This window comes from Hyperoodon ampullatus (genome assembly GCF_949752795.1).
Source record: "Hyperoodon ampullatus genome assembly, chromosome: 10".
NCBI classification, from domain to species: Eukaryota; Metazoa; Chordata; class Mammalia; order Artiodactyla; family Ziphiidae; genus Hyperoodon; species Hyperoodon ampullatus.
In genome coordinates, this window is record NC_136923.1 from 85539423 (window position 1) to 85565865 (window position 26443).

Genomic DNA, 26443 nt, shown 5'->3' on the forward strand with positions numbered 1-26443 from the left:
TGGATATTTTTAATAAAGCAGCTTAAAAATAAGAGAGGGAACTAGGGGGAGACCTGGGAAGTGGCCTACATTGCAGAAGGCAGGGAAGAATCTGCCTCCTTACACTTAATCCCCGGCTTTTGGCACAAGGCCAGATGGGTGGCAGAGGTTCCGTGAGTATTTGGTGAGTTAATAATTGACTGCAAGATGAGGACTGATGGGCTTCCTCCTCAGGCAGACACTCCTACCTCGGGTCAGCCTGAGGTTAACCACTCAAAGAAGGAAATGGGCTTTGTTTTTATTAAACAACCTACCACCTTCGTTTATAAATTAATCCAGATTCCAATAACCTCGATGATTACAAACTCAAGGGTTTTTTTTTTAAAGAGAGAACAACATTATTTTTTACTGTTCTACTGTTCCGAAAAGAAAAAGTCATCAAGCAAGTACAACAGTCTGCCCTGTAGCACCTCACCTGAAATCCCGCTAATAACAGCTTTCTCAGCCACAGTGAGAAAGGATTGCTGAAAACTGTGCTGCTCAAAGTTAGGTCATGCCTCCGCAGTGGACCACAACCTCAAACTGCCAATGTTAAGCTTAATTCCTGTAAAACTATAGTTTGCCGCCTGGAGGGGTGGGATGGGGAGGGTGGGAGGGAGGGAGATGCATGAGGGAAGGGATGTGGGAACAGATATATATGTATGACTGATTCACTTTGTTATAAAGCAGAAACTAATAAAAAAAATAAATTAATTAATTAAGTAAGTAAGTAAAATAAAGGAAAAAAAAAAACTATAGTTTGGCTCAGCTATGGATGGCAGTTAACCACCAAGAGACCAGAAATAAAGGCTCAGTGGAACTAAAATCACAAAAGCAGTGATTTTGTGCTACTGCTACTTTTGATAATAAAAATACAATTTTTACATCCGTGTTAAATATGGAGCTTAATCGACACATTCTTTTAGCCTGAGCATAACTGGATAGCTACTTCACTGAAGGTCTTATCAGTGTCTGAATGCCGACATCCCCAGCCACTTGCCATTAACAACACAAGCTTGCTATAAATAGATGGATAACATTCTGACCCAAGAGGTGAAAATTCTAGTTGTCTATTAAAAATAAAACCAACCACCACAAAAAACCGTCTTTCACCCATCCCCCATCTCTTAAAAAAGCCTTTAAACTTCAAATTTAGATGCCTACAGAGTGGTCAAAGGAAAGGCAGTCTAAACAAAATAAGAACTAACACAACCTAGAACTACCCTCAATAATATTCTCTTCCCGTACTATTTCAGTTCCCGATGGAAGCTGTTCGCCAATATGTATTGTTCCCCCATATTTTTCCATTTTACCATCTTCTTCTTTAGCATTTATTTTTAACAGCAGGAATACTTCCCATTCCGCAACCAAGAGAACTTAAATAATATCGGATCTTAGCTCTGGCAATACAAAACTCAGAAAGAACTCCAATGTGTTTCTTTCAAACTGATCTCTTTTTTTAAACACATCTAACTAATGTAGCAACAGACAACTATTGATGTACGAAATGCAAAAGAGGTGGCCATCAATGGAAAAATGCAGATCAGGTCAAGGAACTTCTAATGAAGTAGAAAACACAGACAGGTACCCAAACAAATGAAATTCAAGCAAAACAAAATATAAGTACATAAAGTGCTAATACACTCTTCAGTTTTCTAATTTAAAGTTCCAAATGGTTGATAAATATCTGAGAACACTTTTTACAAACACAGGTACTACTGCCCACTTTTAAAATCACCAGGATGGGCTTCCCTGATGGCACAGTGGTTGGCAGTCCGCCTGCTAATGCAGTGACACGGGTTTGAGCCCTGGTCCAGGAAGATCCCACAGGCCGCAAAGCAACTAAGCTCACGAGCCACAACTACTGAGCCCGCGTGCCTAGAGGTCGTGTTCCACAACAAGAAAAGCCACCGCAACGAGAAGCCCGCGCACAGCGAGAAGCGTAGCCCCCGCTCACCACAACTAGAGAAAGTCTGCACACAGCAACGAAGACCCAATGGAGCCAAAACTATAAACAAACAAACAAATAAATAAATAAAATAAATAAAATCACCAGGGCACTATAGAAAACAGTTTGGTGGTTCCTCAAAGAGTCAAACACAGAATTCTCATATGATCCAGTAATTTCACTCCTAGGCATATACCCAGAAGAACCAAAAGCAGGGAACAGTACATCGATATTCACAGCATTACTCACAACAGCCAAAAGGTGGAAACAACCCAAGTGTCCAGTGACAGATGAATGGATAAATAAAATGTGGAACATCCATACAATTGAATATCATTCAGCCATAAAAAGGAATGGTGTTCCAGTACATGCTACAATGTTCATAAGCCCTGAAAACATTATGCTCTGTGAAATAAGCCAAACACCAAAGGAAAAATATTGTATGATTCTACTTACATGAGGTAACTAAATAGGCAAATTCATAGAGACAGGAAGTAAAATGGTGGTTTCTGGGGGCAGAGAGAAGAAAGAAATGAGGCGTTATTGTCTACTGGACACAGAGTTTCTGTTTGGGATGATGAAGAAGTTCAGAAAATGGATAGTGGTGATGCTTGGATTGTGAATATACTTCCTGCCACTGAACTTTACTCTTAAAATGGTCAAAATCATAAGTTTTATGTGACCTATATTTAACCATAGTTTTTTTTTTAAGTTCAAATAAATTTTTTAATGGCTGGGGCATAAAGCGGCTCAATGAACATCTCATCAATGGTAGAAACAGACAGGGGCCTCTCTTTCCCCTCCTAGAGGCCAGTAACTTACAGGAGGCTACACATTCACAGAAGAGGACAATTATCTCCAAGTTCCCACGAGAGAAACGTTGTATTGCTTTATTTGGTGTGCTCCCAGCACTACGGCCAGGGCTACCCATAAAGAAAACTTTAGAATAAAAAATTATCAACAGTCCCCACTGCATGCAACTCACTAGATAAACTTTAGGAGCCCAAAGTTGAGACTGCGGGCAATGCTGAAAGAGCAGGTTGCATTAGGGAAGCAAGAGTGGGAAGCAACTCCCTAGTCAACTTGCCACTTGTTTTAACTACTTAGCAAAATGAATGTCAGTAGATGTACAATCATAATACTTTGAGGAAAGCTCCACAGTTTACCTTGGGGGAGGGAGGTGGGGAACTAGTAAGTTATCTTACCTTGTGAAAAGCAAAGAAAGAAGGACTCTCAAAGGGAAGAACTCTTCATGCATTATTAACTGAATGAACTGGGCCCTCTTCTCCTAAAATACTAAAAGCTCTACTTCCCACTTACTCTCACAGTATTCCTAGAAGGAAGCTTTTCCATCCCCACACTATTAACTAAAACAGCAGACTAAGGACTTTTTTTTTTTTTTGCCGTGCCCCGGCATGCAGGATCCTAGTTTCCCGACCAGGGATCGAACCTGCACCCCCTGCATTGGAAGCTTGGAGTCTTAACCACTGGACCACCAGGGAAGTCTCCTAAGGATGTTTTCAAAAGCCTCAGCACTAACCCTCAGGTCTTCCGATTCCCAAGTCCCCACAAGGAGAATGGCTCTGTAAGTGCCCCTACATCTTTCCCCAACTAGACAGACACACAATGCCTGTTGTTCTCTGCCACTGGGACAGCAGGGGGAGAATTCCGCTCAGAGTAAGATTCAGAAGTGCCAAAATCCAACCCTGATAAACATGTGCGACAAAGCTTCTCACATCTCTACGGGAACTCAAAGCAGCAAACGCGCTGCTGTAGGCCAAAGGGCCAGACTTCCCAATGGGATTTTAACCTCATCAAAGTAATAAAGTGTATTCAATCCGAAAACACAAAGCCAGTCCATACCAGCAGTGTGAGACTCAAGAGTTCCCAGCAACTGCTTTGTCCTAACCTCACTAATAGAAGTTTTCCGTTTTTAACAATATAATTGCAATAGTTAATAAGCCCTAACTAACAAAAATTATTTGACACATGAGGAGTGAAAACTCTGAATCCTGGAATCTTAGATCAAAGGATGCATTTTCCTACTTGAATGTCCTTTAGGACATCCCAGTTATGAGGTCAAGCAATCCACACTTGAACTTGTCCAGTTCCAGGGAACTCAAGCTTCCACCCTCCACACAAATCAGCAAGTTCTATTACAGGACAGCTCTGGCTGTTGGGGAGATTTTGAGTTTCAAGACAATCCTCAGGCCCTGGTAGTTTTTATCCATTGCTCCCAGTTGGGGACTACAGACAATAAATCCACGCCCTCTTCTCTGTGACGGCCCCTCCCATATGTGAGGGCTGCTCAGCACTGCGAGAAGGCAACTCGTAATATAAACTGCACACGATCTGTGAGATTAGTATAGGTAAGGAAACTTTCCTTGCCCCATTTCTCAAAACTTGTTTTAAAGCAGAGTATTCTGAAATTACCCTAAACATTTATAATAAGCAGGCTGACATCCAACCCAACTTCTCTTCTTCAGATCAGACCCAATGGAAGAGACTCCTGAAAAAAAGATTTCTTCTTTGACTTTAACTCAATCAATTCCCAAGGCACTGCCTTCTTCCTTCCACAGTTCCTTTACTCACAGTGGCATGCAATAATTATTTGATAAATGAAGCAGTTCAATAATCTTCCTAAAAATAAGACGGACGAATGTGTCTTCTTGACATATTTTTTTTCTAATTGGCTAATTTGTAAAGCATCAGAAGCAGATAACGACAACAGTCCAAAGGGATATGCGAATTCTAATATATAGGTCCTTTGTGTAAAAGATGAAACACTGAAATAAATAAGTTGTCAGCCTTTCTCTGAGTTCCTTGGAACCCTGGTGCCCTATGAGATGTTAGTCAGTGCTTTAGACATGTACAATGTATATTAAGTAAGAACGCTAAAGGTTCTGAGAATAGAGAAAGGAGAAACCTGTTTAGGTTTGGGAAACACAGGGTCGAAGTCCTTGGGCAAGAGCACTTCGCTGCCAGCACATCTTATTCATATCTTGGGAGCAGGATCTGTTCTCCAATGTAGGAAACACAGGCTTGGAGCTACACAAGGTTTATATGTTAAAATGGGTTGCTAGTGGAACCAATAGGAAATGAGATGCTTTCTTGGCTTTTCCAACAGCTGTAGGTGAACTTTCAGATGTCAGTTCTACGTGTTTAAAAATAATAAAATCACACATTATAATTTTATCACACAAAAGCAATGAAATGTCATCTCTGAAAGCCTAAGAAATCCTTTCATTGAATCGGCATAACTCTCATGATGGAAAGAAAGACTCTTTCCAGGCAAAGGAGGACCCAGTAACCAGCAAAAAGTTGAAAGTACATCTAATTTCTCTCCCATGTAATTGATGAAACCAAGCCTTCACAAACAGGAAGTAAATCACTCTCTCTGACATGATATGCAGGAAGGGAAACAAGAGAAGTGACTCATTTGCACAAAGGTTCACATTCCTGAGACAGTGGCACAAACATTGTACAGTACCACAACAGTGAGACGTGACCACCTTTCTTTTGAAGCATTCCATAATCTCCTGGGTTAGGAACTGGGCGTAATGGGAAGCTGAGCTCAAGTGAACTAGTCAGGCAGCACTTCATGGCTTTGTTGACTGCACTCATCATTCTGACCAAAGTAGAGTCCAGTCCAAGGGTCTGCAGCTGGACATTCTCGCCCTCTTACTGCTTCACTGTTATTGGTCCCTGCATCCCGCACAGGGCTAAATTAAAGATGCACTACGGGGCTTCCCTGGTGGCACAGTGGTTGAGAGTCCGCCTGCCGATGCAGGGGACACGGGTTCGTGCCCCGGTCCGGGAAGATCCCACATGCCGTGGAGCAGCTGGGCCCGTGAGCCATGGCCACTAAGCCTGCGCGTCTGGAGCCTGTGCTCCGTAACGGGAGAGGCCACAACAGTGAGAGGTCCGTGTACCGCAAAAAAAAAAAAAAAAAAAAAGATGCACTATATCAGATAAGGCTGCTGAGTAAAGAGACTTAACCAGGTCCCTGAGAAAACCAGTTTGGGCTTGAAAGTTGTACTCCAGGGCTGGGTCCTTTACTAGGCAACTATTCTGTGTCTACCATGAAAAGATCACTACGAGGGGTAGAGGGCCTGGTACACAAGTACAAGAAAGAAATAGCCCTAGGCTCTGGGGTAGTTGACAGTCTCCTCAAGGATCCTAATTTGAGAACAGGAGAATTCTGATTATGTTCTTGGTCGGGCCCCAAATCTTTTAAGCAGGACTTGAAAATAAGCACTGGCCCACATTCCCAGACTCTATTACCCTAATGGAACTCAGCCAACTTTCCAAGCAACAATGTAAAATATTCTGTATCTCCACTCACCCCTCTCCAGAGGGGGTTGTGTGAAGGAATCCAATAGACTTGCTACATGAAGGTGCTCATATTCTTTCCCAGGTTTTAATGGAAAAGAGAGGGAGGGAAGGATGACTGCAGCAATGAGGGAAGTACTAATGAACTACGTAGGGCTGATGTCAATAGTTCAAACCGGAAAGAAATTTCTGTAGGCCCAGTGAATTTTTAGAAAATGATTCACAAGGTTAATTTCAACATTCTACTGCCGGTGTTTCCACTGGTTTTTTGTTTGTTTGTTTGTTTGTTTTAAGGGTCTAACTCTTAGCACATCCCTCAAAAGAGATGGTACTGAGATACCTTCACGGGAAATACTAAGAGAAAATGTTATTGGAGTCAAAGCAATAGAGCCTTGGAATGACTACAGTGAGTTGGCCTCTTTGGTCTGCTCTAAGGAAGTGAAGCCCGGCTTGAGGTTTCCTGAAATGTGCTCTATGCAGGTTTCTTTGGGGCAAGTCAATATAACATGCTGAAACGAACAGCGTCCATTGCCCATTCTTTCCTGTAATGTGAACTTCAGTTGCCTCTGAGAGTGTTTTTAAATAAAGAGGCGGGGTTACCCAGGTGCTTCTGAGGCACAGACAGCCTGAGAGTCTCTGCTTTAAGGAAGCGGCGTGCCACGAAGCCAGTCTGCAGAGACCACCTGGTCTTCCAATCTAAGTATGGATTTGTTGGGCCCATTCAGGTGGCAAAGAATAGACGTACACTGAAGCCAACTCGGTGAATGATGGTCTACCATGAGGATACCTAGAGAAGTAAGCAAGACTGCAATCCCTATCAACAGCTGCCCAGTTGGGTCTCCTAGAAAACTGAAAAATACTCTTCCAAGATACGGTCAATAGTTTGATTCACTCAACTTTTGGAATCATCCTTCAAAAGCAGCCATCCAGGGCTCTGTTACCCTCTTCCCACTGTTTTTACTACAACTGGCTTATTAACAGCCTCTTCACGCTCTGTGGCTTCTGCTTGTATCGGGGCTTCTGCTTGCACTAGGGCTTTTACTGCCTCGTGCCTTCTACTTTCTTCCGCGTCTCTCTCCATGTCTCAGACTCCCAACAGAAAGAATCTCTGTCCCATACAGATCGGCCCTGTGGGGCCGAGCTGGGAGGTATAGGCTGTTGGTTGGCCTACAGAGGCTTATCTTGGCGGTCACAACCACACCTAGTTCAGAGATGCTGAGGAAAGGAAACCCCCAAAAGGAAGCTGTGGATGTGACAGACTCTCAGAGGGGACCAATATGACCAGCAGACACCTAGCATGACCTGCCTAGTAAAAGACATTCCCCTAAGCAGATTTCAAAGTTCTGTATATGGTGGGTTATGATTATTTCTCAATAAGGCTTATTCTACAGGTATCCAGTTGGAGCTTACTTAAGACTCTAACCCAGTGTTACTCAAATTTCAGTGTGCATCAGAATCAGCTGAAGGGCTTGTTAAAACGGATTGCCAGGCCCTACTCCCAGAGACTCTGATTCAGTAGCTCTGGATGTGATGCCTATGAATTTGCATTTCTAACAGGTTCCCAGGTGATGTTGAAGTTGCTGTTCTCAGGACCGCACATTGAGAACCACTGGCCAAATCAATGGTTTTAAGATTAGGTATCTTAAAACAAGACAAACTTCTGTTTGGTTGGCCATCTGTTATTTTTGTTATATACAGATATAGGGATCTAAGTACTTCAGAAATAAGTATTTTAAAGTGCCTATGGATTTTTAATTAAATTAACCAAAGCTATATTACAGAACATACATTTTTAGCCTTCGATATAACTTCATAAGCTAAGTATGACGAGGTATGCATTTGTTCTCTGACATTTGGGGACCCGCTGATCTAAACCAGTGGTTCTCAACTGGGGGCAATTCTGCCACCCAGAGAACATCTGACAATGTCTGGAAACATTTGTATTTGTCAGAACCGGGAGAAGGGAGGGCTGCTGCTGGCGTCCAGTGAGTAGAGGCAGGGATGCTAGTAAAACACCCAGTAACGCACAGGCAGCCCCTGACACCAAAGAATTATTGGGTGCAAAATCAATATCAGTGCTGTGGCTAAGAAACGCTGGTCTAACACTTATTTAGAAAGTGAGAATCCAGCATGGCCAGGAGTCCTCAATGGTGGAAAAGCAGAGCTACATGAGCCCATGAACCCAAATAGAGCCCCTAGCATCAAACAAGAGCCATCATAACCAAAACCCAAGAGGAAGCAATCTGAGTGAGGTACCACGAACAGGTGGCAGGGCCTGTGGGAGCCCCACGAGGATGAACGGGGGCCAACTACTCATTTTTGGCTTTTTTGAGATCTGAGTTGAAAGTGAAAGAGGAACTCGAGTATATTTCTGAATACATCGGGATCTTCAGGGAAAAGGAGGCATAAATGTACCCACAGAAAATGCACAGGCCTGTCTTCAGAGACATATATCTCAACAATGTACATACCTAAACCCTTTCTTAAAGAAAGATTTTTTTTCAAAATCCACGTACCCTCTTTAAGACCAGCAGAGTGAAAAAAAAATCCTAAACCCATTTGTGGAGACAGCCGATACTGGCTTCAAGAGCTCTGAGCAGAGAAAACATCAAAACAGGTATCCTGCACAGAGCCAGGAAAAGATGCAAAGTAGAAGTACTTCTCTGGGGACTTACCTGGTGGCACAGCGGTTAAGAATCCGCCTGCCAATGCAGGGGACACAGGTTCGAGCCCCGGTCCGGGAAGATCCCACATGCCGCAGAGCAACTAAGCCTGTGTGCGCCACAACTACTGAGCCTACACTCTAGAGCGCAAGCCACAACTACTGAGCCTGTGTGCCGCAACTACTGAAGCCCGTGCACCTACAGCCCGTGCTCCGCGACAAGAGAAACCACCGCAACGAGAAGCCCGCATACCGCAACAAAGAGTAGCCCCCCGCTCCCCGCAACTAAGGAAAGCCCGCGCCCAGCAATGAGGACCCAAAGCAGCCAAAAATAAATAAATAAATTTATTTTTAAAGAAAAGAAGTACTTCTTTGGGGATATTTAGATAATATATATCCAAGTAATCTATGACTATGGACACATAACCAGATTCTCATATCAGAGCATTTAGCACAGTTCACTGCAACACCCCTCACAACAGTAACCATAGCTAAGACTTGAGGACTTACTCTATGCCAGACACTATTTAAAATATTTTAGGGCTTCCCTGGTGGCGCAGTGGTTGAGAGTCCACCTGCCAATGCAGGGGATACGGGTTCGTGCCCCGGTCCGGGAAGATCCCACATGCCGCGGAGCGGCTGGGCCCGTGAGCCATGGCCGCTGAGCCTGCACGTCCAGAGCCTGTGCTCCGCAACGGGAGAGGCCACAGCAGTGAGAGGCCCGCGTACCGCAAAAAAAAATTTTTTAATAAAATAAATAAATAAAATATTTTATATGGAATGTCTCATTTAATTTTCAAAACAAGTCTAAAGGTACGTTCTATTATTATACCCATTCTATGGATGAAAAAAGTGAGGCACCGAGAGGTTAAATAACTTGCCCATAGTTAGTAGTTTTAGGATTCTAACCCAGGCAGACTGATCCCATAACACAGAGGAAGCCTCTAAGAGAGTGGGAAGTATTAAATGTCTGCAAAGATATTTAAAAAGAAAAAAAAAAGCCATCCCTGAATTTCAGGCTAACAATACCACAAGCATCACTCTCCAGAATATGAAAGTATGGAGCCCTACTCCGATGGGTAGAGAAACTGTCTATTCCCAGAGAACACAGAGCCTGCCAAAAAGGACCCGAGTGTGAAGGCTTCCTGCACACACAGCATTGCTAACAACACTTGTTCAGTTCCACGGACAACACTTGTTCAGTTCCACGGACAACCCGCGCGTATCCAATGTAAATGCTTCATTAAGTCTCTGCAGTGAGAATTCACAAATGGGAGGATGCTTAAGAAACTCTAAGTGACAAAGTGCTAACAACCTCTCCTTTGCTCCAGTTGCTTTGTTAAAAAGCAACACTGGACAAGAAGGATTGGACCGACTTCTTGAATCCAGGCCTCGTGGAGAAAGAGAGAAATACTGACAGAGATGACCTACCATGTTCCTCACAGAGACCACTTAGACGAATGTAAACTGATGGAGGGTTAAGGGCTATTGGAGCTTCAGAAGTTTTTTTCTAGAGAGAACTGTTGAAACGGAAGCAGAACTTCACAGTTAACTCACCAATGATGAATTCTGAGGAGGTAAAAGTTCTGATAAGGAGTAGGATGCCCAGGAGATTGAGATGGAGACAGCCACACAAGCCAAGTGCCCAATGAACTAAGCCTTTCCCTGCAGGCTGGTTTTGATTTCCATCAGCACAGGCAGTGCCTGTGATTCAGTGAACTAAGTTGCACAAAAAGTTTCCCCAGACTGCAACATTTTTGCTACCCCAAGGATGCAGGCAAAAAATAGAAACTGGCTCATGGAGACTTAAAGGAAAAAGGGCTGAAATGTTCCAAGCGCCAAACTGATCTGTCCAAGAACCACAAGTACTTCTCTCCAGGTCTCGGTTTCATTCTCAGGCCTAGGAGGGATGATCCAATCTTCTTTTGGTTGCTAGTGACAACCGATTTCAGACAGATGAATTCAGGAAACCGAAAATGCCCACTGGTAACACCTAACCAACCAGCCTGGACTTCACTAGTCATATTTTAGCTCAGATTCAACAGGAGAGTGTTGCTGGGCCCCTCAGGCCTGGGAGTCAGGAATCAAACTGCAGAGAAATTGTCTTAAAAGAGACTTTGCAAGACTTCGGAAATCTCAGTAACTTCCCCACTTCTGGTTCTATTTTTTCCCTTGTCTGTTCCACACTGGGGCTGAGAATGTAACTCTGAAAATGGAAGGGGTCCTATGTGCTTGTTTTCTGATAAGCTTAAGAGGTTCTCTGAGGAACCTCATCCCACCTGCCAGTCTTGGAAAGAAAGATAACGACAGGCAACATGGTACCCAAGGGCAGCACTGAAAGGAGAGAAATGCAGGCTGAACACTCGAGGGACTCACCAAGGAAGATGGGGCTCCAGGAGGAGCTGCTTGTGGGAGGAGAGCCCAAGGACACACCCTGGACACACCCCCTCGGGGGTGGGGAGACAGAAAGGGTGAGGTAGTGGGAAGAGAAGCAAGAACTACTCTGCAGGTGCAGGTGGGGTGGGGAAGGACCATGCCACTTAAGAGATGGATGTCAGCTACACAGGTGAAGTCAATTGCCTTCAGAACTGCCTGAGAGAAAAAGCAATGTCTCCTTTCTTTATGATACTAAAATATCTTCTGAGACACCAGACGAGCTGTACAAGCTGTACATTGGCTTAGGGTTCTTCTTAGCTACATTTCATCCAATGAAAGCGCCATGAGCCTTATCAGTTGCACATCTGCTCAACTACCATTTATCAGAGCCTCAAGGACCCAAGGTAAGAAAGTCTTGAGACCAGAGCAAAGACCAAAGATCTAAATTGTATAATGCAGTCTCACATCGAGCTGGGGTTCAGCCAAGAAAAAGCTGTGGCTGATTCAGCAGAAGCCAGGGCCAAGCAAGACCTGGGACTCCGGAACCCACGGGCAAACACCAGAGCCACAGGACTCCTTGCCTGCAAACATACTCCAGTAGAAGACAATGATGCATCCACCCAGGCAGACCTAAAAGGGCCCTAAACTGCAAGGAAAAGGTTTGCCTCGGGAGCTAGGTCCAAGGAGTCCTTGCCTAAGAAATATAAGGACCTGAAAAAAGAGAACCAGCCATTCTGCTAAGCAGACCTTTCTAAAGACAATAAAATTAATGAGGTGGGGGAATTATGTTCTATTGAGACTTCCTGAATAACAATCAGGTGAAAAATGCATCCTTTAAAAAGTCTGTCAGGCAGCAATTCCACTGCCAGGAATTTATCCAAGAAAAATAAAAGTGAGGATGTGTCACTTAAAAGGCAAAATACTGGAAGCAACCTAACTATCTCATTGTAAGTGTAGATAAATTATGATACACTTCTCAAGTGGGCTAATAGAGTGCTAGGCAGAAATTCAAAACATTTTATATATATATTATATATTATATATATTTATTATATATTATATATATTATATATATTATATATATATATAATTATCATGGAAAGCTTTGACCTCAAAAAGTAAAATTTTAAAGTAGGTTACAAAATAGGATTCAGGATTCCATTTTAAAAACAGATCATAGTTTATGTATGTTAGCATACAAAAATGTTTTCCAATGATTACATCCAAATTGATAGGGCTAAGTGATGCTTCAGTTTTGCTATCTTATATTTTATAACTTTTTAGTAATGCAAATAGCATAGATACTTTCAAAATTTTAAAAACAACAAGAAGAAAACTTTTACTTGGCCAAAGCAATGTGCAGCTGGTACTCTTCACTTGGCCGACTGCACCCACACCAATGTTTCCTACAGAGTCTGGAGAACAGATTCTGTGATGCCACACACTGCATTCCCCCCCTTCAAGAGGCACAATCCACAAAAGCCCATTAAAGACTCTGAGAAAGTCTGTTTAATTCAGTTTTAACAGTGTTTGCCAAACATTTGTAATCCCAAAACACCTACACTTTAAAAGGCTCACTGGTAAAGTAGGATGGGTCCAAAGCAAGGCGATCAGAACAGTGAAAAGTCTGAAAGCAATGTCCTCCAAGGATTAAGATTTGTAGGAAGTGAGCGTATTTCGCCTGAGGACTAAAAGACCAAGGAAAAACATAACTGTCTTCAAATACCTGACCCACACTCATGTAGGAGGGAGCAAAATTGTCCTATGATGTTCCATCCAGTAGACGACGCTACAGTGAATTCAGAGACGTTACTGAGAAGCAGGTTCCAGCCTAAACTAAGAAAGGGCTTTCTGGGATTCTTGCTTTTCCCATCACCAGAAACACTGAAGCAGAAAGTGGATACTCAGCTATCAGGGATGCTACAGAAGCAACTTCTCATAGGCTAGGGTGCATGGTTAGATGGCTACCAAGAGTCCTCCAGCCTCAAGATCTTCTGGGCAGCAATCAAGAGGGGCCAGATCTGAAGAAACCTTCCCAGAGTCAGCTTAAGCCAATCTGTCCACACCAGATCCTGTCTGGAAGACATGCCTACTCATCCCAGTCGATGCCCGTAAATGTCTCCTGAGACCCCAAAGCCCAGGGATCAGTAGGAATGGACACACCTGCCTCCTTAGTGGGAACTCAGCACATTCATCTCAAACCCTTGCCACAGGCTGGAGATGCTCTAAGCACAGTTCAGGGCATTTGTACAGCCCTGCTTCTACTTCTAAGAGGACTTGCTGTGCACCCAGTGTGTCTAAAGAGACAAAGATACCTGCTGGCCAAGGTTCATTGAGAGAGAATGTTTTCAAAAAAGAAAAATTCTCTCCCAAACAACCAAGATGAAGGAAAGGACCCAATGGGTGAAAGTGAACAGACTTTTATGTAAACACACACACACACACACACACACACACACACACCCCACCCCAAGCATCCTTCTTTCCTCCCTTTATTTTACCCCTCTTTTCTCAAAGAGTTGGGGAAAGTGAGAGAGAGAGAGAGAGAGAGAGTAATAGGGCACAGGAAGATTTAGACAACAATAGGCCCCATATATACCAATCCAAATCCTTGTATTCTGTTCAAAGACAACAAGCTTTTTAGAAAGGGGGAGAGTTCTATCCTTCATCAGATTTTAGTTGCATTTTCAATCTACTTTAACAATAGATATTAACAGTGTTTCTAATGAAATGAAACATAAAGGTGTTACAGTAACCTTTCACTAAAGCTTTTCTGTTTTGTTTTCTCTGTACCTATTTTACGACTATGACAAATGAGTTCTTCCAATTCATGGCATATTCTAGTTAGATTTCCTGGGTCCTCCTTGTCCACAATGCCCCCTTCACAAGACTCGAGCACTCCCTCTCCTCCCCCAGGGTGCACCTAAATGCCCCTTCCCAGGGTGCCTAAATCCCAGAGGCTGGAAAGGAGTATCTTTTTAAGAACAATGAAAAGTTACACCAAGGCTGGTGTAAGTTCAACAGCTTCTTGCCCAAGGTCATTTGACTCACCTAACCCAACTACAGAAGCAACTGGGGCAGATGAGAAAGTAGAATGTAAATGCAGCTCAGGTAACAAGTTCAAGTTGGCCAGAACTGTCTCCTGGAAACATGTGCCCAGAGCCATAGCCTGCCTCCAACCCCTACCCAGAGGTCAGCGGGAGCTGACTCCAGTTCTGAGTTGGGGAAAATTGTGAAGTACTCAAATAGGGATTATTTTATTTTGAGTTTCCCAGAACTTTTGCCAGGACCCTTGGCAACAATGTGTGCTCTCTGATACCTACTCCTGAAGATTGTTTCAATGTTGTTGCTGTTTTCTAAAGCTCAGTTTTCTAGTCATGTAACTTCACCCAGGTGCTTTGAAAATTACCTATGCACTGAATTGTAAGTGATCCTTAAAAGTTGAGGCTCCTAAAGTTCCACAAAGAGAACTGTTCAAATTACCCAACAACTGGTACAAGAGCCTCCTGCAGAGGGAAGTAAACCCAGAGGCCTAGAACAACGATTTTCCAGTAGCATTCTTCAGAAGCCACTGCAATCTACAAACATCTGATGTGAATTTCATTCTTACTTCTATTTTAACTGCTGGGATAAAACACAAACACATGATTTGATGTTACACCAAATTTAACTTATTGGAGATAACAATGAGGTAAGCTTCGCTTTCAGGATACCCCACTTTTGTGCAGAACTCAGGATAAAGTGTCTCCTGACATCTCTATTTCCTTGGAAAGCATCCTGAGATTGCAAAAGTAGCTATTTTTAAAACTGTGACATTTGTACTACTTAAAGGTTAAATAAGGAGTCTCTCTATACTAAGGAGCCAAAACAAAATCCAATCTCCCCTCTATTTCTAAGTTATGGTCATCAAAACAGCCTCACACAAATCACTGATTGGGTTTATACTCGTATTTTGGATTTTAACTATAAATTTGCAAAACACACTTACACTCCTAAAATAGCACTATTTTGTTGGCCCCATGGAAAATTATGTGTTTTAAAAGGGTACAATTGATTAAAAAAAAAAAAGTCTAGAAACCATCGGCTAAGGTTGATGTCACCTGAAAGTAGCTGCAAAACGTAATTTCCAGAGTGAATATTTGTCTGAGAAGTGACTATGCCGGGAGTCGTGCTGCTGAATCAAGTTAGGTATCAGAGACAGGGGAATTAGGAAAATATTAAACAGACTAGCCACAAAAAATGAGCATGGCTTCGTGTAAAAGAACAACGCTTTCCGTATCAGAGACTGAGGTTTAAACTAATTCCCGATTATGTGGGCCAGTTGCTTACAAAACTTTTAGGTGAGAGATGTTCCCTTTTTAATGCATTTTTTTAAATAAACAGGTAGGAGTAGAGTTTATATTTTAATGAAAGCACTGCCACCAAAATATTTTAAGGATACATGTTACCCCAAATAACGTCCTTTTACTTTTCCTCGTCTTAAAGTTAACTCAGTGATTCCAATCAAGCCGAATCCAGATGCTCAAAAGTTATAAATAAATAGCCAAACAAGACAAAATACATTAAAGAGATTCAGGTTAACTTTTCAAAAGAAAATAAATGAACGATGGATCAAGTGTTTTCAAGGGAACAGGTGAACAAACTGACATGGTTACATTTACATACCAGTCCTCGACATGCTCAGTCTAATAAGAAAGAGAGTTCTGCTTCAGCCCCATTTTAAGAGGGATGTGGAAGGACAAGGGGTTGGCAAAGATGACAACCCAAATTCCAAAGTGAAACAGGAAAAACAAAGCTGAGACCAGGAACCGATCTTCTACACAATTCAGAGGCACTATTCTGGAGAGAGAGACACATTCCTCTCCCGCAGACAGCAACAGCAGAAGCGTGGGTGGGGGACCTTGCTTTCCCCTGACAACATTTTTCTTTCAACCATTAGTCCTCAAAAAAAAAAAAAGGCCAGGCAATACCAAATTGCCTGGATCACACATGCATTGCTAGTAGGACTACACAATGATTCAGCCATTCTGGAAAATGGAAAACGACGGCTTCTAAAAAAGAAAGGCAATTCCTATACAAACCCACAATTATACTCTTTGGCATTTCAAAGGGACAAATGGAGATGTATTTTCACACCAAAATCTATAAACAAAAGTTTATATTATCGGTTTTATTCCTAAGAGTCCCAAACTGGAAACAACTTACAAGTCTGTCAGTGGGTGAGCAGTAGGTGAACAAAGTGTGGTACATCCATACCATGGAATACTCGTCAGAAACAACAACTAAAAAGGAACAATGGATACACACAACTTAGATGAATGTACAGGGAATTATTAAAAGCGAAAAGAGCCAATCCCAAAAAGGCACATATATTGTGTGATTACACTATCCAACTTTTTTTTTTTTTTTTTTTTTTTTTTTTTGCGGTACGCGGGCCTCTCACTGTTGTGGCCTCTCCCACTGCGGAGCACAGGCTCCGGACGCACAGGCTCAGCGGCCATGGCTCACGGGCCCAGCCGCTCCGGGGAAGGTGGGATCTTCCCGGACCGGGGCACGAACCCGTGTCCCCTGAATTGGCAGGCGGACTCTCAACCACTGCGCCACCGGAGAAGCCCTATCCAACATTTTTGAAGTGACAAAATTATGGAAGTGGAGAACAGATCAGGGGCTACCAGCAGTCAGAGAAGTAGCGGGTGTGTGGGTGTGGCCCTGAAAGGCAATGTGAGGGATCTCTATGGTGATGGAAATGTTCTGCATTTTCCAGTATCAGTGTCAACATCTTGACTGTGGTCATGCCCCACAATTTTGCAAGATAGAGGAGACTGGATAAAGGGTACAGAGATCTCTCTGCATTACTTCTTATAACTGCAGGTAAACCTACAATTACCTTAAAATGCAAAGTTTAATGGGAAAAAATGTGTAAATTAAATTACACTTTTAAAAGTCCAGGTACTACAAAACTTGGGTGGAGATTCAAGTAGCAAATGGGAGGAAGGACTGAGAGTCTAGGGAACACAGAATCTCTTCCTGATGACATCCCCTAAAGACAACAGAGAAAGGCAGTACAGCAAAAGATGACATGGGGGCTTCCCTGGTGGCGCAGTGGTTGAGAGTCCGCCTGCCGATGCAGGGGACACGGGTTCGTGCCCCGGTCCGGGAAGATCCCACATGCCACGGAGCGGCTGGGCCCGTGAGCCATGGCCGCTGAGCCTGCGCGTCCGGAGCCTGTGCTCTGCAATGGGAGAAGCCACAACAGTGAGAGGCCCACGTACCGCAAAAAAAAAAAAAAAAAAAAAGATGACATGGTGCCAGTGTGTGGCTTGCGGCAGACCTGCCCACCACTTAGATATAAAGTACAGGCCGGGGACTTCCCTGGCGGTCCAGTGGTTAAGACTCCGTGCTCCCACTGCAGGGGGCAGGGGTTCGATCCCTGGTTGGGGAACTAAGATCCCACATGCCGAGCAGCAGGGCCAAAAAAAAAAAATCCCCAAAACGTACAGGCCAAAGAACTGTCCGCCAGGAGGACACTCCAATGACAGAGAGCCTGTTCTAGTCTGTTCCATGTTCCCTTTAACTGTTCCCAAAGGCACCAGCTTGGACCTGTTCCATCCCAGTTTCCCAAACTATGGTCAGCAGGGTCTCTGGCCATATAAGTTTGAGAAAGACAGTACACTTCCGCTCATTCTGAGAAATCTACTACGCAGAAAGGTGTACTAAAGGCTCTGAATCAAAGCCATGCAGTAAAGACGCTGGTTTATCTTTGTTTACCACTTGACTGTCAAACTTGTTTGACCATAGAACACTCTTCCCCCGAACATCGATTTCTTATTTCACTAGACCAGCGCATACCTTAGGAGTTTGGGATCTCATCAGTTGCACTCCATCCGGCTTAAAAGGTACCATAAACTATAAGTAATTATTGGCCTTATAGTGAACTAAGCTCAATCCCTCAATAAAGGCAGTGAATACTTGGGCATGGAAAGAATAGGCATTTTCTGTGCCACTGAAAAAACAGGATGCACAACCCTTTGGTTCCTTCTGCTTTATCATTTGTTGGGTGTCCATCATGTGCTAGGCATTGTGCTAAGCAGTGTTAAGATATATCTCAGTTAATCTACAAAGAAACCATATACAAATAGGTGTTTCATTAGAGAAAGGAATTGAGGCTGAACAACGTTATAAAGTGGCTAGGCTGCAGTGTGAACTAGGCACGACTCAAGGTCCAAGGCCTTAACCGCTGAGTCCTACTGCCTCCTTAAAAGAGGGGAGGATAAAGTTCATGTGATGGTCATTAGAAATAGGTGGTGGGAAGAGACCTGTTTAACCAGTCTCAACTTTCACCTGATCCCAATTGCAAGGAAAAGAATCAGCTTTACTTCTCCGCCCCGTCCCCCTTGCTCCAGCTGCACTTAGTATTTGCCTCTAACATGCTAAGCTCTCTCTGGCTTCCAGGCATATTCTGTTTCCTTTGTCTATACCATGTCTCTGCTCTCTTCCCTTAGTAACTCTTATTCATCCATTGGGTGTCAGTCTACCTTTGCCTTCCTTCTGGAAGTCTTCCCTGACCCTCAGGCCTGAGTCAGGGGTTCCTCCCATGTGCCCCCAATCATCTTGCTCATAGCACATCTCAAAGCACTGCCTGTAGAGATGTTTACCTCCCAACTCGACTCTGAGCTCTGAATCCCATGAAGTCAGAATCTATGTCCATCTTGTACATCTGGCACACGGGAGAGGCTCAACAAGTGTGGAACCAAGCAATGTACAATGTTATCAATCAATCAGTCAAATCCACACAAGGGAGCCCTAATCCTTCTAAAGTCCAAATCTTCCTGAAAGTTTGCAACCACTGAACAACAAGCCAAAGGATATTTTCTTTCTATTTTGAGCATAATGGGGAAGTGGATAGGCTCTGAGTGAGACAGATCTGGGTTCATTCAACTCCCGGCTCTGTTATTCATTATTAGCTGGATGACCTGAAACAAGTTCCTTTAGCCCCTCCAAATCTCAGTTTCCACAAATACAGGTGTAAATAGTGCCTACCTCAGAGGGCTGCTGCTGGAGCAAATACGGCAATGCATAATCAAGTGTCCAACAGAGCCTGCTGAATAAGCATTAGCTCTTATGACCATGAGAAGGAAGATGAAGATAAACCCTCTACAAAAGATAAGCTAGAAATAGCATAAAGTCTCAAAGTGTGAAAAGAAGGAACCAAGTCCTATATAACACACTCCCAGCTTTATAAGGAAGGACACTAAGAGTGCGCGGGGCAGGGGGGTGGCACTTGGGGAAAAGGAACAAGAAATAAAAGTCAGAACAGAAATACTGATTTAAGCCAATTCAGGTATACCCTATTTTACTGAACTGACAGCCAAAAGGAAGTCAGAAATGCAAATTAGAAGGAAATTCCCAATGTTTTAATTTAAGTAACTGAATTTCTCTGAATTCAGAAACTCCAAAGTCAAAGACTTAAAGAAGGTTAATTCATAGACCATCCTGCTCAAACCTGAAGCTTGTCAAACCTTGAATATCTCTATTAACAATTCCTGCCCCTGCAAGGAAGGAACAGGCAAGACAAGTTTACCCCAAGCCACTAGAAACCGCTCAGATTCCAGATTTGGGGAGATAAATGCTTAAATTCAAATACATTTGTAATTTGGTTACAACCTTAATCAACTCCAGCTGACGTTAAGAGCCCCTCCCCCCACAACATCTTAACAGTAAGTACCAATCATAACTATTCTTTAATGATGCCAACTTTATTACACTGGACATGTACATTTGTCTTTGCAGTTTTAACTTTGCAAATTTTACTCATGGCATGGGTTTATGAATACTACTTTGATGAATAGTGTCCATACCAAATAACACCACATACCATGTGAGACTGTTGCAGGAAACCTACTTGATATTTAAACTGTATAAAGGTGAATCCATCTTGTGAAGATTTACTGTAAACATGTAAAACAACAAATGACAGAAACAAAATTTCTTCTCTCTGCACTACTACTGCCAAAATATACCTCTACCCTATGGCTGAACAACAACAAGTAAAACATACTTTAAGGAAATGTACTCTTTATTAAAACTAAATAAAGCAGAATGATGACACCAATCATTTCTGCTATCGATAACCTTAATGATGCAGTCTGTGAGAACACATTTCATTGCAGGGCAAAAGTCACTCAATCAAGTTTTTCCACTTCAATTTCTCTGCCATCCTGATTTGTACACAGAGAAATAGAAGTCATCCATCAATGGCACAATCCTTCCATCCACAGGGGAAGGCAGTCAGATAGTTTAAAAGATTCTCAAGACAGATGGTATCAGAAAGATACTTCAAACTCTGTGGCAACTTCAACTGAAGAAACAGAATATTAAAAATATTCTCTTTTAATGACATATGCTTGGGATTTATTTTAAAATACTCCAGAAGCTGGGGGGGGGGGAACGGTGATGAGATAAAACAATATTGTCAAAATGCTGAAAACTGTTGAAGCTGGATGAAAGGTATACAAAGGTCAATATACTGTTCTCTACTTTTGCATATGTTTAAAATTTTCTAATGGTAAAAAGATAAACAAAAAGATGAAACCGAATATTCTCTCCAACAAAAACACAAACAAGGTGTATTTACCTAAGCTTAAATTAAGGTTTGCCACAGTTTCAACACAGAAACCACTAAAACACCAAAAAAGGCTCTTCACCTCTCTAAAGGTATAACTCAGGCACTGACAACTCCTTAGCAATCCTGTGCTCACCAAGGGCCAATCCCTCAGCCCCCCAGCAACTCTTCTCACAAGCTAGAGGGAGGAGCTGGCATTTCCCTCCCAAACACCAAAAACCAATTTAAAAAGACAAATGTAAAAAAAATAAATAAATAAACAGACAAATGTTTCCTTCGCCTTCTCAGACCATCACCCAGAGATGGCTGAGTATATAACATTTGAGAAATTTTAATAATTAAACTGACATAGGAGGAGTTTAAAAAATTCATCTCAAGTCCTCACAAATAAAATCAGATAATCAGCCACAACGAAGATAATAAGCAAGCTCCCTTTAACATCCAACTTTGAATAACTTGAAAACAGTCTCTAGGAGATGACCTAGATGTGGGTGACTTTTTACAACATTAAGAAAGACAATTTTTTAAAACTTCAGTCTCTAAAATTTAAATTAACCCTACTTTTAACTTTCAGTGGACAAATATTCCAACTAACCTAGGACAAAATGGGCATCAGAACTTTCAAACAAAATATAAAATACAGAACCAGTGCTGCATGAAAATTAGGCAATCAAAATAGAGGGGAAAAACATTTTTACTTCCAAACTTTTTTTTTTAAGAAAAACATTAATACTTACCAGCACTTTGTTTTCAACTTTGTCTCCCTTCACTTCCAACTTCACTTTCTTCTTCAACGCAATCTTCATCTTTCTGCCAATAACATCCTTTATGCTTTCTGAAAGAAAGGAATAATTTTGTTATATTCTTTTATTAATAAGAGAAAAGCATTGGGGAGGACAGTATTTGAAGGAGCATTTTTGGTTTTTATTTTTTATTGTCTTTTTTTTTCTTTTTAGTTTTTTCTTTTTTTTGTTTGTTTGTTGTTGTTGCTTGTTTTAACAAGCCTGATAGTTATTGGTCACCAAGTATTTGATGAACGCCTACTTTGTGCCTTGGACCGTGTGCTCAGATGCTGAGGCAAGTATAAAAGTATATGATATAATACCAGTCCATGCAAGGCGTGATATAATCTTGCTGGGCAAAGAGGATAAGCACACACAAAGAAAAAAAAAAAAGAAGCAAGGTCCGGCAGTAGCATAGAGCACTATATTGCAGGCACTATATTGCAGGCAGGCAGACCATAAGCACAACAGGAATTCATAAAATCCCTTGGCTGGTTACCTCTGGCCCCCAGCAGACTCTGTGTTCATGACAGTGCCATATACGTATTATCATTTTCTAGGAGTGCCTTGACATGAAGGTTGGGAAATATGGCAAAGAACCAGAACCGGCCCAAACAATTTAGTCAGGGTGCTCCTGGCCATCTGTCCTTTCAAAATCTTCATACCACCACATCCCTGAAGAGTGGTCAAAGGCGGAATTGAGAGAGAAGGGGAGACTTGAAAAGTTGGATGGTAGCGGGAAGACCCTTCTGGGACTCCCGTGAGGACCCCAAACTGAACGGGTCCCAAATCAAAGTCACTATTTTCCCTGCTCCTCCTCTGGTTCTTAATGAAGCTAGAAATCTTGTTTATCTCCAACTCCATTCTCTCAGGGAGCCAGTCACCTCCTCTCCTAGGACCACCTCCTAACAGCTCCTGACCCGTGGGCTTGATCCTGCATTCAGGGCCTCAGAATCTCTCACCGAGACTAAGCCTACCACCTCCAACCTATCAGCCCCCTGTACCACACCTCCCCCAGAACTAAAGCGACCCTTCCAAAGCCACAGATCTGATCATGTCCCTCTTGCTCTATGAGTCACAGTCATTTTTGGATGAACCCAAAACCTTGCAGCAGGCCGCTCAAGGCCTTTCACACTTTTCCAGCTTAACTTCTCAGCACGCACCCAATTATCTCCACCCTCTCCATCCTTTACACCCCTAGGATCCTGTATATATTATTCTCTTTCTTGGGCTGCACTTTCCTTAGTCTCCTGCTGGTTAGATTCTACCTTCCTTCAAAGCGTAGCAAACTCCTTTATACCCCCACCACTCTGAACTGTGTATTAAAATCATTTTGGTTTATTCATATATTCAACAAATATACCTAGTGTGCCAACTACTCTACTAGATGCCGGGCTAGAGATGACCCCTGCCTTCCACAAGTGCTTACCATCTAGTGGATGATTGTAAGCCACTAGATGGACTGATGTCACTAGATGAATCTGCACTCACTATCATGAGATCATGGACAAGAAGATACATGAAGGTTTCAGGGAGGAGGGGACCCTTGAGCTGAAGCTTGAAGGAGTAGAAAATAGACCACTGGTTTCCAAAGCACAGTGTACAATACAATCCATTGGGTTGCAGGAAGAAAACAGAATTTCTACTTCTATTTGCAATGTGTTTCAGTTTATGTTTTAGATGACACACACTAAATGAAGTATGCATGCAGCTTAACAAATAAATATATGCTTATTAAGGGGTGATCAAAATATTCTTACTGGAAACCCACCACAAAGAGTTTAGAGCCACTCAGATAAGAAGAGTGAAGGAGGGGAGGATAGGGCAGTGCCAGCAAAGGGCATGGGAACAAGAAAAAGTACAGTTTGTCCAGGGAACAGCAATGAGGTGGAATGTTGGCGGGGGTGGGGGATAGGTCGGGGAGCTCATTACACAGGGAGTTCTCTAGGCAGCTCCTATCTTATCAGAACTCAAAATGGGTACAGGCTACTCGTCCCTCCCCTAAAGAGAACTGTGGGAAATGAGCATCTGAAAGTGATTTAAGAATATATACACAAAGAAAAAGATGGGAAAGTTACATACCCATGGGTCAAAAGTAGCTATCTTGGAGTGGTAACATGGGTGACATATATTCTCATTCTTCTCTGCATTTAAATGTTTTAAATAAAAAGCCTGTATTACTTTAATAATCAGAAAGATACACACAACACATTTTTTAAATGCCTTGGGGGATTAGCTTCAGGGACTATATTGAGGTTTTCACATGGTTGCCATTTTGAACTGATGAGAGCAGAACTCCTGAAAGCACTTGAAATTAGAGACTAAAGCAGATGCAGGAATTTCCCCCAGCCCAGGCCAATTAGACCATTTAAAGGCCCAGAAAAATCATATCGGGCCTATCACAAAAACATTTGTCCTTTGTTTGAAAGATATGTGAGATGGGCAGGACTCGATAAACACAAAAATTCCATTTCTAGATAAGGGTTAAATTCAACTTTTAAAATATACCAAAGGATTTATTTTGAGGACCGTCACTATAAACCAGGTACCTTATTTCCATCCTATCCTTCATCGCCCTTTCTCCTGGGTAATTACCTAAACTTTTCACCACCAGGCTCAAGGACAACTAATTAAAAACTCTGCCACCTTCTTTAGTTATCCTTATCCCCCGGCCAGCGAGGCAAACCCTCCCCTAAATTCTCTTTCTCGGGACCTCTGGAGGCATCTTCAGAGGTTCTGGGTGTTTGTTTCCTTCCTGGAAGGGTGCTGGAAAGATCTCAGCCTCCCAGAACTGGATGGACCACTCACTCCCAGTGGACTCTACAGGATTGGGAAGAGAAGAGGCATGATTGCGGGGGAAGGGGGGGTAGACTTTATACGCTAAATTTGGTAGTTAGGTTTTTTTAATTCGACAAAAGCAGAAGCTTCCATCTTCCATACAAGCCTAGCAACAGCTTCTTTACATCTAGTTTCACCTGCTGAGTTAACAGTCACTAATGGAAGAGCACACACAAACTCCTCCAAAGTATTATTGCTAAAAGGTGAAACAGGGAATTATTCCTCAGATGCAGATGAATGGGCGGTTAGGGCTCTTGTCAGCACCAATTAAACATCTTTCTGAACTGCAGGCTGTGTAGTGTGCCAAGGATAGGACAGTAAGGAATATAGGTCACTGGGGCTCAAAACACACACGCACACAGAAACACATACCTTGTTACAGTACAACATGCTACACACACACACACACACACACACACACACACACACGCTTAAACGCTTGGTTTTCCGAACACTCTTCCCCCCAAACCTCATTTGAGCTCTGCCATTCTAACCCTCCACTTAATTAGGTTAAACCCCAAGACAAAATATTCACACACACACCCCAAAAAAAACCCTCAAGGGACTCAAACAATGGTTCACCTTACATAGGGTACCACACACGGGTTCCCTAAGAGATCCGGGATGGGGAGAATCGGTAGGTTAATCATTACTGAAAGAAAGCTTTTATCATTAACCCTCAATTTCCTGGCCCGAGTTTGCGTCAGTCCTGTAACCCTTTCGCTCCCAGTTCGCTAGGCGAAGCCACGCCTTGCTAGGCTCAGTCATTATACCGGGCTAGCGCCCCCCTCCCCCAAGTCTGTACGTCACAGGGGCACCTCCCGCCGGTTATTTCCTGGAGACAGGGTGGTCTTGGCACGTGCCGGAGGCGACCCACTGTGCGCTCGCCAGCCGTCCCGGTGCTGGGCTTTCCCGGACTTCCCGAGTTGGGGACGCTGGGCTGGGCGCTGTAAAGGATTCTCCTCGCTTCCAGAACTCCCCAGACCCTGGCAGACCGCCCCCTTCCTCCGCCAACCTGGACCCCCGGTCGCGGCGGAAGGAGGCGCCTGGGGGGTGTCCCAGCGGCGCAGCAGAGTGTGCTCCCGGGGCTCCCGATTCCTCCCCGCGCCGGCCCTCTCGGGACTCGGCTTCGCAAGCGGTCAGATGGGAACAAACTTCCCGGCGCCCCCCAGCGACCCTGCCCGACACCACTCCGACCCCAAGGGCGCCGGGACTTCGCGGGACGCACGGGAGGGCAGAAGTGGGAAGGGCGGTGGAGGTGAGGGGGAGGTGAGGGGGAGGTGAGGGGGACGCAGAGGCAGAAGGAAAATCAACCACTGCGCGACTCTTACCTATCAACTCCCTGGGCACCTCGGAGCTCTCCTCGGTCATGGTGGCCTTCTAGGTGCGGGGGTGCTGCAGGTCCAACTCTGATTTACAGCTCCCCACCCTACCCTGAACCCCTCAATTTCTTAGAGGCAGATGCAGCTTGCAAATGGTAATAGGCAAGAAAGCGGGGGCGGAGATAAAATTTTGCCGCGTCCCCGCCCCACCAAAAAAAAAAAAAAAAAAAGAGTTGCAAATCCGAGGTGGGTTTGCGGCTGCTGCTACATGACGCCTCCTTGCAGTTCCTGGCGGCGGAACGGAGACCTGGCAAGATTGGGAGCGGGCGCGGGGCGGCTGCGGCTCGCGGCTCCCGGCGGCGCTGCTCCGGCTGCTGGCAGCTCCCGCCTGGTTCCGGCGTCGCACCTACGGCCCTAGGTGAAGGCGGAAGGCGTGGGGAGAGGCGGGGAGAGCAGCGCGGGGCGGGGGACTAGGGTTTCCTCGCGCTCCTGCCGGGCTTCATCGGGGCGGGGGCAGCTTCGGCGCTCCTCCTCCTGCTTTTC

At 43.6% G+C, this 26443-nt stretch overlaps 1 protein-coding gene across 5 annotated transcripts in view; it reads right to left on the reverse strand.

Annotated features, from left to right (window-relative positions):
* CARMIL1 (capping protein regulator and myosin 1 linker 1) overlaps positions 1-25949 on the reverse strand; it is a gene marked incomplete at both ends in the record, with an annotated part of 315364 nt that extends 289415 nt beyond the window's left edge. For all 5 annotated transcript variants that reach the window (XM_079713631.1, XM_079713629.1, XM_079713628.1 and 2 more), the window contains 2 exons: positions 21696-21793; positions 25910-25949. In XM_079713631.1, the coding sequence (XP_079569757.1) occupies positions 21696-21793; positions 25910-25949 (138 nt within the window). The remainder of the gene's footprint in view (positions 1-21695; positions 21794-25909) is intronic.
* Positions 25950-26443: the final 494 nt, after the last annotated feature.